The sequence below is a fragment of the Osmia lignaria genome, chromosome 3, assembly GCF_051020975.1.
Source record: "Osmia lignaria lignaria isolate PbOS001 chromosome 3, iyOsmLign1, whole genome shotgun sequence".
Classification (NCBI taxonomy): Eukaryota; Metazoa; Arthropoda; class Insecta; order Hymenoptera; family Megachilidae; genus Osmia; species Osmia lignaria.
The window spans coordinates 11,138,174-11,155,305 of record NC_135034.1 but is presented as its reverse complement, the minus strand read 5'-3'; the positions used below and the strand labels follow the sequence as shown (position 1 = coordinate 11,155,305).

The window sequence follows — 17,132 nt, the reverse complement described above, 5'->3', positions numbered from 1 at the left end:
AGACCTGGGAAATCGTTATTATTTGATGGATTATTAATAATTGCATCATTATTTCAATGGTACACTTATTAATTATGCAGCAAATAATACGAGCGAATTGGCTGCGGATTTTATGGTTTTTTTTCTATTTAATCTCTGTTATATTTTTTTCAGGAACTATGCCTTTGAGGTTCTGAAGTGTACCACATTGGAAATACAATTTTACGGAAAGAAAATTAATATTAATGAATGCATGGTCAGTATTGTTTAATTATGTACTTATGCATATAGCATACATGTGTCATTTAGGTATTTGCGAAAGGTAACGTAGTATAACATGCCTTTAGTTGGATGCAATAATTCAGGTGGCGCTTAAATCAGTTTCTGTTCAGCTTAATTTTCGATCAAACCTGGCCTGTTTTATCGATGCGGAATTCGGAGTTCAGCCTCGACACTGACGAGGTACAGTAACTCGTCGGTGTTGTCGATAACTTGTCGAGTAGTTTCCACTGTTTTTGTATAGATAACGCCGGCATCAAACTTTAAAAATGTTGCATTTATGGCGGTTTCTTTAAAATACAAATTTGTTTGCTATAAATAGCGGGCAAAAATAACAATTGCACAATATTTTTAGTTTATTGCACTCATTACCTGTTAGCGTTATTATAGTCTGTATGATTCTAAAAATGAAATTATTCTAGTATTTTGGGTAGGAATACGAACTGTGGAACCGAAAATGCAGTTTAATTATAGAACAGTAATAATTTAGAGCGCAAATAAGTTAAAGTCTTGAGTATGAATATGGTAGAAGTAAATGTTTTTTAAACATAGCAATGTGGCTCCAATAAATATTTCAAACATAAGAATTCTTTTGCTAGTACTAAATAAGAGGTAAATAGGTCTTTAACAAGAAAAAACTATAGCTTTTAAAATCAAAATGAAGTGTAGCAGGATGTGAATAAAATTGAAGATAGGGAAAAAGTAATAAAGGAAGCAGGAAAATTGTTATACCTTAGAAAGTAATTGTAATCACGTAAAACGTATGTTTATTACAAATATGCAAATAAATTCGAGGAATCGAGCGGGAGGTGAAATATGACGTCGGATTGAAAGGTAGAGGATAAACATGCAGAATAGGACACTGAAAGGACGAAAATGAATGAAGGTAAGAAAATAAGACAGAGAACCGCACGCGGTATTGTAATATTTTAAGAATTTGGACTTTTTATTTTTCAAATATACAATGCAATGCCAATGCAAAAGATAAAAAGTAAGAAAAAAAAAAAAATACCTTTATCGTGCCATTGATAATTTTGGACGCAAATTTTGCTTTTTCAGTTGCTTCAAATTATCAGAAAGATGGGCGAACAATCTTATATTGCAAATTCGAATTGCAAAGAACAAATCCTTCACATTTTTCTCATTTATTTTCAAAATGTGATTCTTAGGAAATGGGCTCGTATTAAAAGAATAATTTCATAGAAAATTGAGGAGAAAAATATGCCGCATGAATTTTGCTAGAACCTTGGCGATCAATTTAAAGGAAACGAATATCCGGATCTAGCAACTTCTACCTTCTTCTTTTACTATTTTGCATTTTATTAATTATTATAGTCCACAATTATTTGTCATTGCAGTGGTGAATCCTGGTACATGTATAAAATCTGTACTTTTCCTAAATTCTCAAGTGGTTTTGTCTACATATTCATAGGTACTTTAAAACGACTTCAAAAGATACTTATCATCTTTATCGCGTGATAAAGTTATTCTTATTAAACAATCTACGTCAACGATCCTCTTCATTTACAAATTAATTATTTAATAATTTTATTTGGTGATATCTTATAAATGCACCTTCATTATTTGTTATTTATAAATGTTTGAACATTTCAGATTTTGAGATCCGAAAGAATTTTTAATTTCGAACATTTAAGAATCACCGCTTGTTTCCAATTTCGCCGTTTCAGACTTCGAAATTCGAAAGAATTATTAATTTTCAAATTTTCAAAATGTAAAACTACAGCAGAAAAGTAAGAGCAAAGTAAGTAGGTTCGTCGATAAATAAGCTAGCAGTAGTTGCGCGCAAAGTTTGTAATGAAAGGAGAAGGTAAAATTGGCGGGAATGAATCAAGTATCCTAAGACATTTGAAAAAAAAGAAAAAAAAAAAACATTAAAAATTGCGAAAGGTAAAGTGCTTGTAAGGTAAACCGGCTCGTCTCACTTAGATTCCAACATGGAATAGTTTGTAAGGTAGTCGAGCCGCATTGTCGCGTCCGAATCATGCCGTGAGTGACCAGCAAACGAAATGGCAAGAGTATACGGTGTGTCGTGTGCGTGCTATGAAGCTATATAAATAATACTTGGCGCGAACCCTGATCAGTCGAGTTGCGGCGGTCGTACCTGTCGCAACACAATATAATGCCTTGAGTACCATAACAAACTTGAAACCGGTTGTCCTTTTTCGCATCTTTCGCTACTTACCGTTCTCAATTTACCTTAACCTTGCTTCGTGATTGCATCGTGACTATCATTTCTTTTATTTCAATATTTCCCCATTTTATATTCATTCGACGCCACTTCCAGGTGAATTTTTGTGTACAGAAGTGATCCGTCAGGATGTCGCACGATAATTTAGGATTTACCTCGAGCACGGTGAGTTAGATTCTATTTTATTATTTCTTCTATTATTCTAATTTGTATATAAATATGTAACAAGGTGTTTGTCAAGGATTGGACTGGTTAATTATGCGAATTTTTAACCCTTATCGATAACAACTCATTTAACTGATTATACTTGTTCGATTGGCCAAGAGTTTTAAGCCGTTGGCTTTTAAAATTGCGTTCAACTGTTAATTCGAAAACATATCCGCAAGGAAGTAAGGTAAACTTTCAAATATTTACCGCTTGTTTTATCGACATCTCGCAAGGAAATGTATCGAATTGTTTTGCACGTGTGAAAATAGGATTTTTGAAATATAAATATTGTTAATACTTTTCCGTATAAACGGCCGTTTAAAAAAGTAAACGTTCAATCGGTGATAATTTATCTCTTTCATATTTCATTAACAGAGGTGCGTTAATTTTCATATTATTTACAAAAGAAAAAGTATTTGAAAATTATTTTTCAAACCGATTCTCGCGTAGTTCAAACGAGAAAACTCTTCAATCTCGATCTGTATCGAAATATCGATTGGATCGATGTGACGTCACAGTAGCTTATGACGCGTTTTTTGGTTATACTTGTGGTTTTCCTGTGAATTTTCGCGGGAAATGAATACGTCGAGTGATAAATATCATAGAAAAGGGAAAATTCGGGACTGAATGAACAAATTCATCTGGTCGAATCGCCGGCAGATTCGTGATTGAAATCAAGGCAAATTCTTTTTTTTCATATATCATATCGTATAAATTATCTGATAGATATCTATTTATGTCATTAGAACGTGAAATTCGATAAAAAGTAATGTTCCCTTTCTGTGGAACGATCAGGGAAACTGTGCGTCCCTGTTGCGATTATACTACACCGTGCAACTCTCGTACCGTTCCTTTTTTTGCTAGGTACCAGTTTTTTTTTCTTTTGTAGTAATTAGTTAGACTTTAAATTGGTGAGCAGGAGAAATGAAGCAATTTCTGTTTAGTTTCACTATAGATTGGACGCAATTCACAGTGACAATTGGTACTTACTGTTGTAACCTTTATTATATGGGTTACTTTCACCAGTTCAGTTTAGTTTATTTCATACCAATTGTTGTTAGTCATAGTAGATCGGATAATAATTTATAAGCATTGTAAATAGATCCACTAATGTCGTTCAAAGCAGAGGTTGTTACATTATTACACCTTTTGAAACATAAATAGGAATTGTTATATTATTTATGTTGATGTTTGGAGATTAAGTACCACTATTGTGGTACGAAAGATGAGTGTAAACGAAAGCAGTTAGAATTATTGGAAATTTGAAAGTTCGACCGGTAATGATTTCGAAATATCAAAACTTTGCGCTAGCGATATATCGAAATTGAACAGATTCGATAAGTTTCAAATTTTCAAATTTCCAAATTAAAGATTTCCAAGTCGAACGTTCGAAGATTCAAAAATAAGAAAATTCTAGAATGAAAGATTTCAAGTGAGGATTGCATTGTTCTGGGAAATGAGAGTTTTAATTACACTTCGATATCCAATGTATAAACGATGGGTGACGTTGTTTTCCTTGAGACGGTTCGACACTTTACATCAGGAATAAGGAAAAATGGATTCTGTTCTCGTTGAATACACCTTGGCATCGACATGGTATCTCATAAAAAATTATTGCCCTCAATAACAATGCTAGCCACGATATCAAATGTTTGTTATACCGATTGCTCAGTCTGTTCGCACCCTGCGTATCATCTTGTTTTCGTAGATTAATATTTTCTGATAATGAACAGATCACTCTGATCGTGAAATTCTTTTAGTGTACCTTTATCTCAGAAATTATTATTCAAGTACACTTACATCTCTTCAGCTTGTCAAATTAATTCTAAATGTTATCGATAACTGATATTTTCCTTCGGTTGTTTCTAATGTCCTATTTAACGAGTCAAATCACCTGTATGTAAATAAATATCGACTCGTGTAAGAGTAGAAAAAATTATAAACATTCGACGATACAATACACTACCACAAGGATATACACTTGCCTTTAAACAGCCGTTTAGAAATATGACTTTATAAGCAGCACATCGTTTGAAACTATTTGTAATTTAATTTCAGATCATCCATTTTTCAATTTAAGTTTCCTATTTGATACTTCACCTAAGATTTAAAATCAACAAAAATTTTGCTGAGTTATTCCTATGGTGTAACTTTATCAATCTTCCACAAGAACTATAAAATATGAACCTTTATTTCTTATCATCACACCTTACATTTATGCTGATCTTTTAATGTCGTCCCATTTTGGATATAAAATATTTGCTGATCTATATCTAGAAGGAATTTTTTCGTCATGATTCAAGATACAGATAACGCTAATTAAATCTAGTTTCATAAATTAATTATAATAACACCTATGATTGCATTAAATGATTTCTATGTACACAGGTATCAGAAAGGTACTATTTTCCTTCTTAATCCTTGTTTTCGATATATTGTTCAGTAAATTATAGTGTTTGCTCGATAATCGTTATTTGTCATCAATATCTATAGATGATAATTCATTTCATAACACGATAGCAGTATTGAGATCATTGAACATTGAAATATTCCATTGATAATTGATCGCGCAAACAGAGATTGTAATCGTTGTCTCGTTTGAAAGTGTCCTTACATTCCACTGGATTCTGATAAATCAGCTAGTTTCGTGGAAATAAATTCTTTTCTATTTCTATCTCGCTCTTTCTCTGATAACGGACACGAAATTTATGAGATCGATCTAGCCACCCACGTGTGCTTACTGATATTACAATTCTCTTATCATCTTTACCTATTTCGTGAAAATTCACTAATTAACTATATCGATTAGCTATTATATAATAACGAAAACACTGTTTGCATTGTTCGACAAATTAATTAATTAACAGGTAGCATATTCTTGAATTAAGTAGGATATTAGGTTGCGTATCGGGTATCATGAGTAAGTAGAGTACCACGAAGCGCATTAAGTAGCGTATTAGACACGGTGAGTAGGTAGCATACGAAATAACGTAATAATGTAGTAGGTAGTGGATCATATGAGTTTGATGCTGTGTTTAGGTATCTATTAGGTGGCGCTAAGTACTAGGAATACTCGGTGGAGTAATCACAGTACCAAGTAGCACACTAATTACCAGCCTACCATGCTCGGTACTATACTAATTAGCGTACCTAATACTATGCTAGCTACCTTTCTAAATACTACATCAAGTACCATACTAAATACTAAATTAGAGTCCTAAATACCATACTCATTTTCCCTTTAAAAATATTCAACAGACATATAAGTTTGCGTATACACTAAACGCGAATAAATTACCGTACAGTTACAACTATCAGATAACAAGGCAATCGCGAAAATTACAACACTGACAATTTTCAACGTTCATCCTTGACTCGCACGCGATTCCCTCTGATAGTAATGGAATATTCATAAACCCTCGGCAATGCATAGATCCGCGTGAAAATTGCAGAGGAACGGGCACAGGTATTCATTAAGTATTCCTCGAGGTGTAACAATGTAATCCGTCCATCAACAACCCATGAAATAACTTTCTACGCTGGATGTCCCAATGGGTCAGTGTTTTTAAACAAACGTAATTTAACGCGCCACCTTAAGTCAACAAAATAATTTTGTCTCTCCTTTTTTTTTAAGTTGCAAACGCAGCCGTATTCGAACTTTAAAATATTCCCTATTAAGCATTTCTTTTCTATCATTTTCCAATCCGTCTATTGTCACATGGATTTAAGACGTTTCAAAACCTGTTCTTATGGAAACTTTTCGCTTATTATTTATCGATCCATCACATGCCAACGATTATTCGTATCCGAACAATTAATTCCTATTAATGCAAGATAGGAATGGATAAATAATAAACCGTCGTTTCACGTTCATGATCCATCGAAATGTCATTGAGATTACATAAAGGGGAATTGATGATGTGATTCAGCGATCGATAAGAGACGGTTGGATGTTTCAGAAAAATTCATTCGCAGCGGTTTTTCTTTGAATAAAGAAAAATGTAGAGGCTCGTGTTTCTTTATTATGTAGGAACGTGGTTCATCGCGCGAGATGCGACTTCCGGTCAACTTGTGTCAGCTCAGCGATTACACGTTAAATTGCTGGGATGTCCTCCTCTCGTGTTTCGCGCTAATCTCCTGAAAACTGGCGTAACGTGTCATTTTTAAAATGTCATCTCAGAGCTACGTGCTCTGAACGTGTTACACGGTGTCCAACTCGTGGAAACGATTGATAATTTGCAAAAGGAGGTCGAGCCTTTGAGGGAGATTAAATTGGAGATTACTTGGAAACGATGGGATTTTTCTATTAGCAAGCTGGTAGGATTAACAGGAATTTCTTTGTTGATAATCCCTTTCTTTTCTTGGAAAAATATCTGATTATTGAGAATAGAAATAATTTTCAAATCTATTATTTTTCTATTGTTTCTTTTTTTAATTATTCTAATTCCACTGATGATCTTATTTTTTTGCTAGTTAACTTTGAATCACTCAATCATTTCATATAATTAATCAAATTCTGTCGAGTATCCTCTTTAGTATAATCATGATTAATTGTCTCAATTGTCACAGCAGATTATCATATCCAGAAATACAAAATCGTAAACAGAAATTAGGCCGAGATTGAAAGCTTCATTGTTAATCACGGTATTACCTAAAATTGCACGCGATAGATATTTAAACAATACTAAACTGATAAAACGATGGTTATCTAGTAGCATTAGGAAAACGTGAAAAGAGTACAATAAATTAGATGCTTCCCTAATCTTTTGATAACGTCAATTCACAGTTCCGTTCAATCTTGTCAACAACAGGTAGCTCTTCGTTGTATCGGGAATCAACCAGTTGAGTGGGGATTTCCTCTATTGCAGAATAAAGAATAAGATAAGTCGAATTGAAAAGTGGCTACTTGACAAGATAATCGTTTACGCAGGATGAATAAAAATTAGCTGAAACGATCGATGATAGACACTGGTGATTATACCTGTTTCAACATTGATGCTAGGAAGATTCAAAAATTTATTTATCCGGGTATTATAAAATAAATGCTTCAAAGGCTTTTATTAATCATTTTGATCATACTTGTAGCTTTAAATTGATATGCCATAAGCTGTGATTCGAGTAACTTTTATGTCATCAAATTGTGAAATTATGAAGAGCACTTTTTACGTTTTGAAAATCGGTCGTTGCTTACTTTAATTACTCATCAGCGATTTTGTATTAAGGATATTTAGAAAAATTTTACCTCGATATTTTCAGGAAACTTCGAGCTTTAATTCGATCTACCATAAGTACCATTTTGTTATACTTTTAAGTCATCAAACTGTGATTAACGTGTTAGAAAAAGAGGAATGATGATACTGGGTCGAGGAATTATCGATAGAATAATTACTATCAACATGTGAATCATAGTTAATTAATTCATAACATGTAGTTGTGGTTAACAGTTCTCAATGACGTTTAGAACGTCATTGGGAATTGTTAATTACCGACGCGTAACGTGAATTCTATTACGTCTTAGACGATGGCGTAGACCATGTATTGTTCATAAAAAAAAAAATGCACATCTTCCTAGAATTCGATGATTTCTTATTACGTGATTAAGTTCCATCTCGTAGCAATATCCGTTTCGAATTCCTCGATAATATTGCGAATGAATTGATCGTCATTGAGGAATACCAGCAATGATTAATTAATGCTAATCGAATTCAGCTTCTTGTTTACAATGGTTGTAGGAAACTGTGTTTCAATTAGATTTTAATAAAAGGCGCGAATACAGGGGAATTACTCAAGTTGAAAGGTGCAGTTTGCCTTGGATAGGTTCTCGACACTTGACGAGGACATTTTTCGAATTTATCATTTAATATTGTCGAAATATCCTAGCTGAAAGTTGTAGATTGATTGCTGTTGATTTCGAAATTTATTGCTCGATTGCACATTATTTTGAAACTCGGATAAACGATTGCGAGCAATTTCGAAATTTATAGTTTAATAAGGAACATCTTTAATTATTCATTATGTAACGAAATTTAAGAATCTTGAAATTTAATAAAAACATCAGACGATGCGTCTGTTAGCGCATCAGTAGATACAGACAACGTTGATCAGACATGTGGAAGCTGATCTTCAGTGATACAACAGTATCTTTTATCTGCCTCCGGAACATCCAATATAAATTCACTACTGATTCTCATCCAATTTTTGAAATAATTAACAATTCATGAAGTATTCCATATTCAAAAATAAGAAGAACTCTTTAAAGGCGTATCTATTTTTTTTTTTTATATATATATATATGTAAAAATTAATTATGATTATTTCTACAGTGCTAATTAAGAAAAAAACAAATTAGTAAAGTAAGATTCAAGATTCGCATACCAAAAGCATCGACACACGTTTGTTGGTGTCAATACCGATTGCGGTACAATAAACTAAGCCGAGGTGAAACATAATCAACGAACATCTGTCTGTACACGATCGTCGCGATAAAAAAGCAAGCAATGTAAAATCTGCCGATCGTTTCACGAGAAACCCATCAATCGATCGTTGTAAACGGAAAATCCCATTAGAAACACATTCTGACGAGCAGCTGCGAGCCCGAGAATATTTGCGTTTCTCAGATCAGCAATAACAGAGTTGCCGATATTTTACAATTATCAATGTTATTCGTGATTAATGGAATGATTTATTCATACGAGAGGATCAGGTACTCGTTATCTCGTGAAATAAAATTTTATTTCAGTTGTACGGTTTAACTTGCGATGACATTCGCGACGAGGAATAGTAAAATTTTCAATTGATCTTCAATATCGCTTAACAATCATTGATTCGTCAGGGATTTTCCTATCCAATCTAGATATAAATATCGAGTAAAACAGTTGCACTCTGATACGTGATTTCTATCCTTGAATCATTTAATACCGTGATTCTTTTGAGCTGTTCTTCGAGGCTTCGAAGAATTCATGTTAACATTTTCAAAAAACATCCTGTTATTCCACATGGTTCTTTCAAACTACAGTTTTCTGCACTCCTTTATTCGTGATAATTGATTGATCTAATAATCATTCAAGAAAACAAGATTCGCTCACCCGTGGTAATTAGCGTCTTCGGTATGCGAGTACAAGCAATTTGAGTAGCCTGTTTTTTTCGTCGCATTCCATCATTTCAGCAAACAATGATAGGACTAAACGAAAAGTTATGCAGACTTTGATCCCTTCTCTTGATATTCAAATTGTTTTTTTCTTTCGTTATTATATCGTCACGTAAAGTACCTTTGTTATTCGTCTTATTCGAGTGCGCATCATCGTCGGCCGTGAATTATGACCGACAGAAAGAATTTGTTTTTTAATTACGAATCTAATATACCGGATGGCATAGTTTGTTGATTCTTGTCGAGGAACATAATTATCCTGGCTGACCAGGATATTTATTCGACGCATTTAATCGTTTGAAAAAAACAACTCGTTTAGAATTGTGTGAATTAAAATAATTTTACTGATGGAAATTTTCTTTTTTTTTGCAGGATGCTCTGGATACCAAGAAATGGGTCGATTCGTCGACGAATAATCGAACTAGGTACAATATTGAAAATCTATTAACAATTAATAATATATTAGTGATTTTGGTAATTATAATGAATTTTGGAACAGTTATGATTCAGGACAGAAGAAGGGGAACGTCTATGTCCTGGAGATGGAGGAGAAGAAGAAGAGCGTGCAGGAGTGCCTGGAGGATTACAATCCTTACGAACACAGAGACGTGGAACATCCAACAACGTTAGTATAATTGACTGTTTCGATTAGTAGAAATTTCGAAATTTCATATTTTCTACTCAATTTGAACTCGAAGCTTTTCTTACAATTGTTACACTTTGCTTTTTATGCAACGGTTCGATCGTTCGAATAGCGGAAAAGGGAGTAAAGAACACGGTAGAATGAAAATGTAAGTCCATACGTTCGATCGCTTAACGCAATCAGGAACATTTGCATAATGATGAACGCAGCACGCATGCGAAACGACGTTTCGTTTATTCCGACCGCGTTTCTCTGGATACAAATTACCGGGTAATTTGTTGCGGTGATTAATCGCGAAGCGGAAGGATAAGGTTGCCTCCCTGAAGAAACCGCTACGAATTGTCCATTAAAACACCTCGGTGAAATATCGTCGCGATTGAAAATGAACAATCTTTTATTTTGAATAAATTTTCATGACATAAAAATTCGAAGCTTAAATTTCACTAAAAATTGCTATATAAATGCCTTCTTTCTCGCTAATCTGTAACCCCGTTTATGATTTCAGGAACATGGAAACGTTTATCCATTTATTGAAAGGAAGTTTAGGAACAGGTATTCTCGCTATGCCCAATGCTTTTCATCATTCAGGATATGCAGTTGGTATAGTGTCCACTATAGTCATTGGTCTACTTTGTACTTATTGTATAAGAATACTGGTCAGTTCGGAATATGAATTGTGTAAAAGGAAGAAGGTACCTTCTCTAACTTACCCTGCCACCGCAGAAGCTGCACTCCTAGTGGGTCCAGCACCCTTTAGGCGATTTGCTAAAACATCAATGTAAGTTTTTAAATAAGCTAGTTAAAGAGAATGGAAATATTAGACGAGTAAGTTAAAAACTACGAACCGGGTTATCTATTTCCAACAAGTTATCGCAAATTATCGCTTCGGTAATTTACTGTTGTCCCTATTCTTGAAACAATTTGCGTATATTCAATTTTCTTTGAAATAACTTTTGTACGAATTTTAACAGAGAATGCATGCTTTGTTTTATAGTCATGTGATAAACATATTCCTTATGGTGTATCAGTTGGGAACTTGCTGCGTCTATACGGTATTCATTGGCAAGAATTTACATAAGGTTAGTACAATTACACAGTTAATTAATCGCTTTCCAATTCATTGGCTGATCACCTACATTTCATTGATCACCGTTTCAGATACATTTTCTAATTTCTCAAATCATCTACTTCTTTTCATTATGAAAAGAAGCATGATAAAGCATATAAAAGTACTCCATCTGTAGATTAATCATTCTATAAACTGCAAACTAAGATTTTGAATGAAACATGACCCAATTACCAAGTTAAAGCAGTCGTTCAACTAGTTAGCGATCCGGTCTTGAATTTTAATCTAGCAATCTAATCGAGTTGATAATATTTTTAATTTGATTATAATATATTTTATCACATTTTTTATCTTTTTTTTCTAATATCTCCAAGTTTAATCCCATTAGGCCTCTTAAGCCCCTTAGCTTAAAATTATCTTTACAGAAAAAAAATTTCTTATTTCTAGTTTAGATAACAGTTCGAGGAAAGAAATATTAATGCTGTAAGTTTTCTGTGCCTTTTATGTAGTTTTTCTTTTTATTCGAATCGAACGAAATGACTCAGAGATTTCGCTGCTCTTGTTACTCCGTCGTTGGTCCAGCTTTTACCGCAAAGAAATCCCACCGTTGCTAGACCAGTGTGGGCAGAAAGAAAAAGGAGTATGTAGGTCAGGGAAACACAGCGCAAGGAATAAACGATTAGACAGACGGCTTTTAGAGATTGTAAATTACGGCATGCCCGAGTCAAGGTGATAATCAAGGCGTTACACGGGGCCAGGTTCGTTGACACTCGGAAGAGTTAAGGACTTTCATCTTTTTCTTACGTTCGCGAGGACAATTGTTGTCGTCATCGGCAGGAAACTCTCGATGATGAATAACGTTGACCGTGAGCACTCGTTAAACTAAGCACTTCCTTGAAGTTCAGTTTCAGTTTCGTGGCATATTTCCATGCGATTATGGACAGGGTTTACGACGAGCACGTGACCCGTTGATCTTGATAATTACAAACAGAGGGAAATGTTAATAATCTTTATTTCACCGTAGTTGGGATCAAATGTCTGGTAATAGCAGATTTTAGGCGATAAAAGAAATAGAAATTGGTTAATTATTAGGAACCGTGCAAGCTTAGAAATTAGGCAAATTAGAAACTTTAGAGCTTAAAAATTTGGTAAATTAAATAATGCAGAATTTTTCATTACCTCTTGTAGCGATTTTCCTTTCGCAAACCTGTGGAATGCATTAGAGGACTTAAACGAGAAAAAAGAATAGAACAGAGGATCATTGAAATTTTTTTCCTTTTGCAAACGCTTAAGAATTCATCGCTCGAGGATCGCATAAAGATCCTCAGATACGTGGATCGGAAGAACTTGTCTGACCTGTCATAAATCAAGGAAAAAGGTCGCTTGTTCGACTCAATCCCATTTCGCATGAATTTCCAGCTGCAACGAACAAACGAATTCCCCTCACGCTCGACAATGAAATGAAAATTCAAATCACTCGTTTAGTTAACCCGTCGAAGTTCGTTAGCCTCGTTCGTAAGACTCGTGTTGAATTAGAATTACGCGTGTCTTAGTATTTTTTTAATGACGATCCACTAAGAATTGAGAACTTATGAATTTCAAAAGATTTATTCATTTCAAATACAAAATTCTTACTTTCGAAACTTGCTTACTCTCAGATTTCATTTTACAATGTAAACGTAAGGAAAGGGAAACGGGGGCATCGTAAGAAATCATAATTTCTTATAATTAATAGATCCAGTTTCGATAATTTACAACAAACCTTTAATTACGCCTCAACGCCGAATCTGCGCAATCGATGAATGTTCCATAATTGATTGGTTTAAGGTAGTAATACCGCTGGCTAATTTGCCATGTAAAATTCCATTGGCCGGCTCGTTTTCTGAAACGGTGAAAGAAAAGGAGCGTATTGGTTTAGCCAAGCCATGGAACGCGTTACTACGCAATGTAATAGATAGTTAGCGGGTAGTTACGACACGTGTTATTACGACGAGCGTGTAGAATGTGGATGCAGCCAGTTGCACCGTTCGCGAAAACCTGAATTCTCCTAGCGTGAAATAGCGAATTAAGTCCCGTTCATATCTACAGGCATCATAATTCGTCAATTCGTAAACACAGAACACATTCAACGCGATACATTGTGATAATTACATTATATTTCAACATTTTCATTGGTTTCACATTTGGAAAGATTCCAAATATTTCCAAATCGGAAAGACTAATCGGGTCGGTTCGGAAAATATCGAACGGGTGTCCGAATAAAAAATGATTCAATTGTAGCGATTATTAATGATCAAAGGATTTACGATAAGGTGCTGAGAGAACAATGGCACAGTTAAATTAATCGGTTTAGTTGATCGCGGAGGTCGGTCAGTCTCTAGAATGCGCGCTCGTGTTTCTTCCAGCGAGTAGTGCCCTTGCAATTTTAATTAAGGTGTGCTGCCCTCTTAATCGTACATCCTGGATTCGAACAGAAATCGAGTACAATCTATCATGGTCAGAGAGAAAAAGACCAAAAATGGTACCACTCAAGGTGGTCAAGTTAGCATATAGGTAATAATTTCTGTTTCACTTTAAAATGCTTTTCACGGCTGAACGTATACGCGGCACTAACTTTATCGGAACGTTTTCTCCTTAATCGAGTCTAAATAAACGGATGAAAGACAGTCATGAAATCGTAGGAAGAAATCAATCATACGGTTATCTGATTTACAATGTTGCTAAGAGACCGACTGAATTAATTGCATTCATACGTAAAACGTAGCACTACGTTCGAGATTCAATTACCACGTGATCGTATTACTACGTTCGGGAATAGAAATACATTGGCCACATACGTAGGTTTATCTGGTTATTAGATTTCACGCGGTATTATTTGCTCAGTTTGCTGTATCATTACAGCTAAGACTAAGATTGCTCAACCTACGTCTCTGTTAATTAATTAGATTATCAAAGTGAACGTAGTACTACTCGCTACTACTCATTATTAGTTACTTAGTGCATACTATGTATTTTCAACATTCACTCTTATCATTTAATCTCGATATCATTTAAGGAAAATCTAAAACGTGAAATAATCTTCATAAATTCATCCAATATCGCGGACTTTCTCCTGATTATTATCATTCGACTATGTTTCACCAATGAGTTGTGGCTCTTTTAGAAACCGTATCGCGATTGAAAGTTAATTGTATCTCGATAAAGTAATTATTACGTAAAACGCGTAGTTTAATCAATTGCTTTACGTAACGTTTACGTAGGATATCGTGATCAGTGGCTCGCGATACTCTTTCATACGCGGCGGCCCGGGTGAAATTGAATTTATACATAGGCCACGAGTTTTACAGTTCCAATGAAAATCCTTACGGTCTTGTTACGTCAACTTCTCATTATGTAAACCGAAGGCTGAACGCAAGCATCGTAAATCGGTACGCGTTAAGAACCGTCTCGGCTCCATTTCCGGCTGTCCTTGAATTTCTCTACGCAACTACTTCGATATCGATGATCTCCGGATCGATAACAATCGTTTGACCATCTTTTTATGAACCGAAGAGAATTGAACTCGTTTAGAACGTCCCGGAAGTCAAACGGGCAATTTTACAGCTCTCATTGTCAGACTGAAAGTTTCATTTTATTTTTAAATCAACAAGGATTTATTTTTTACGAGATTGTGGGTGATAAAAAATCTTGGATCAAATTTGATTTTAGACTGGAAGGGAAATTCATATAAAGAAAGGGGTGAATTGATTGGCAAATTAATTAGATCGGATAAGAAAAATAATCAATCAAGGCTAAATGAAGATATGAAAGGTTCAATTGGATATATCCTCTGAAATCATTTGCTAATTTTCATCGCATCCTTTAATCGCTCATATTTCTCACGATACACTGATTCCTCTGATTCATTAATGAATCCCTTCTATTTTTCTTATTTATAGGCATTGGATCCCTATATGCCAAACGTCGATGTCAGACTGTACATGTTGGCGATGCTATTGCCATTGATTCTTGTTAATTGGATCAGAAATCTGAAATTTCTGGCGCCGTGTTCGACCATTGCTAATTGCATCACGTTCGCCAGTTTCGGTATAATTCTCTACTATATCTTCAGGGAGCCATTGTCTTTCGAAAACCGGGAGCCGATCGGTCACGTGGCGAACTTTCCACTATATTTCGGTACCGTGTTGTTCGCCCTGGAAGCTATAGGCGTGGTGAGTAGTATTCGCGATTGGAATTTTCTTTTTTTCATTTTGAAACTACGAAATTTCGAGGCTCCTTCCTCGTTTTGAAAAGTTGGAAAATTGAAAAACCGAAGAAGTGAATAAATTGAAAACTCCGGTGATTTAAAAATTCGTTGAAACGTTGATATTCTTTCAGATTATGCCGCTGGAGAACGAGATGAAGAAGCCCAAGTACTTCATGAAGTCCTTCGGTGTTCTAAACGTAGGAATGGGTACCATCGTAGCTCTGTACACAATGATCGGCTTTTTTGGATATATCCGTTACGGTAGCAGTGTCTATGGTAGCATCACCTTAAACTTAGTAGACGAGCCTAAAGGACTTGCGTTGTCAGTACAGGTCCTTTTATCATTGGCCATTTTTTTCACTCATCCAATTCAATGCTACGTAGCGATCGACATCGTCTGGAACGAGTATCTCGCGCCAAATATGGAGAAAAATTCTCACAAACTCCTTTGGGAGTACGTCGTAAGGACATCACTGGTTCTACTTACATGTAAGATAATTCTATATTCATCGTTGTCAAAATCTATTCAACAATTTAATACGAATCTAATCTAATATATTCTTTTGCATATCTTTCAGTCCTGTTAGCTGTAGTCGTTCCAAAATTGGAATCCTTCATATCTCTGTTCGGTGCTCTGTGTTTATCCGGCCTGGGCTTGATTTTCCCCGCCGTCATTCAAACCTGCACGTTCTGGAACGTGTGCGATGGTACAGAGAGGACCTTGATGTTAGCCAAGAACATGTCCTTGATCCTGTTCGGATTGCTCGGCCTCGTGGTTGGAACGTACACGAGTCTCCGGGACATCGTAGGCGACTTCTCTTGAATCGTTCAAAACGAAATGTTAAAAGAGGAGAACACGAAGATAGGTGACAAGAAGAGTTTTGAAGGAGAAGAGAAAAGAAGAGTGGTTGCTCTCTGTGAGCAATACCATGAGATAATGTGATATAGATAGCAAATACAATCGGTTCTTTGAAAAGATTGAACTGAGTCTGGTATCGGATGAGATGATCTTCTTGTTTGCCGGGGATGTATTTTATAAATACGCATTGATCGAGTTTGTTGAGCGAAAGAAAAGTATCGGATGAGAAATAGGAAGGAAAAGGACGACTTATTGTTTAGCACGTCCACGGTTGGATGAATGGCTCAAGGATCGTGTTTCGTTGTAAATCATATCACGATCTATGTTTTGTTGTTTTTCGTTTGTTCCTTCTGACACGGAATCTATTTTTATCCTTTGTTTTACGGCCGTGTTTCTATTTTTTAATTGTCACAGACGAGAAAATATTTCATTGGAAGACCCCGCGTGATATTTAAATATAATTGGTTTAGAGAATTCACGAATAAATCTATTTATAG

The 17,132-nt window shown here is 35.1% G+C and overlaps 1 protein-coding gene across 2 annotated transcripts; it reads left to right on the top strand.

The window, feature by feature from the left end:
* LOC117607990 (proton-coupled amino acid transporter-like protein acs) lies at positions 1-17,042 on the top strand. 2 transcript variants are annotated; one of them, XM_034332362.2, is made up of 8 exons: positions 1-235; positions 10,194-10,246; positions 10,321-10,446; positions 10,970-11,242; positions 11,459-11,543; positions 15,469-15,741; positions 15,908-16,265; positions 16,355-17,042. In XM_034332362.2, the coding sequence occupies exons 1-8, from the start codon at positions 113-115 to the stop codon at positions 16,597-16,599; spliced, it is 1,536 nt and encodes a 511-aa protein (XP_034188253.1). In that variant the 5' UTR covers positions 1-112; the 3' UTR covers positions 16,600-17,042. The 2 variants fall into 2 exon arrangements, with proteins under 2 accessions (XP_034188253.1, XP_034188254.1); XM_034332363.2 differs by lacking the exon at positions 1-235 and adding an exon at positions 1,931-2,632.
* The last annotated feature ends 90 nt before the right edge of the window (positions 17,043-17,132 follow it).